This window comes from Octopus bimaculoides, unplaced genomic scaffold, assembly GCF_001194135.2.
Source record: "Octopus bimaculoides isolate UCB-OBI-ISO-001 unplaced genomic scaffold, ASM119413v2 Scaffold_141270, whole genome shotgun sequence".
NCBI classification, from domain to species: Eukaryota; Metazoa; Mollusca; class Cephalopoda; order Octopoda; family Octopodidae; genus Octopus; species Octopus bimaculoides.
Window position 1 is genome coordinate 1 of NW_026313391.1, and position 530 is coordinate 530.

General features: G+C 37.9%; 1 protein-coding gene across 1 annotated transcript; it reads left to right on the forward strand.

Annotated features, from left to right (window-relative positions):
• Positions 1 to 4: 4 nt before the first annotated feature.
• Positions 5 to 526, forward strand: LOC128251358 (uncharacterized; the record flags this gene model as incomplete). The annotated part of the gene is made up of 1 exon (XM_052978222.1): positions 5 to 526. A coding segment is annotated over one exon (522 nt), but the record flags the coding sequence as incomplete, so codon positions are not given.
• Between the last annotated feature and the right edge of the window lie 4 nt (positions 527 to 530).

Consider the following 530-nt stretch of genomic DNA (forward strand, 5'->3'; position numbering starts at 1 on the left):
GGATGGAGCTATTTTGGTTGTTGCTGCTACAGATGGCACTATGCCGCAAACTCGCGAACATCTCCTTTTAGCAAGACAAATAGGAATTGAAAGAATTGTTATTTTCCTCAATAAGATTGATTTGGTTGATTCTGAATTAGCTGAACTCGTGGAAATAGAGACTCGAGAATTGTTAGACGAGTATGGCTTTGATGGAAAAAACACACCCGTTATTTTAGGATCGGCTCTTCAAGCTTTGAATGGTGTGTCCCAATTTGAGAACTCCATTAAAAATTTAATTACAGCAATGGATAGCTATATAATTATTCCTGATCGAAATGTAGAAGCACCGTTTCTTTTCCCCATAGATTCGGCTGTAGCGATTAAAGGACGTGGTACTGTTGCCGTTGGAACTGTCCAGCAAGGTATTATAAAAAAAGGTAATAATGTTGATATACTGGGACACGGTGCTTCTTTAAAATCTGTTGTATCTGATAAACAAATTTTCAAAAATTCAGTTTTATCTTGTTCAGCCGGTGACAATGCAGGGG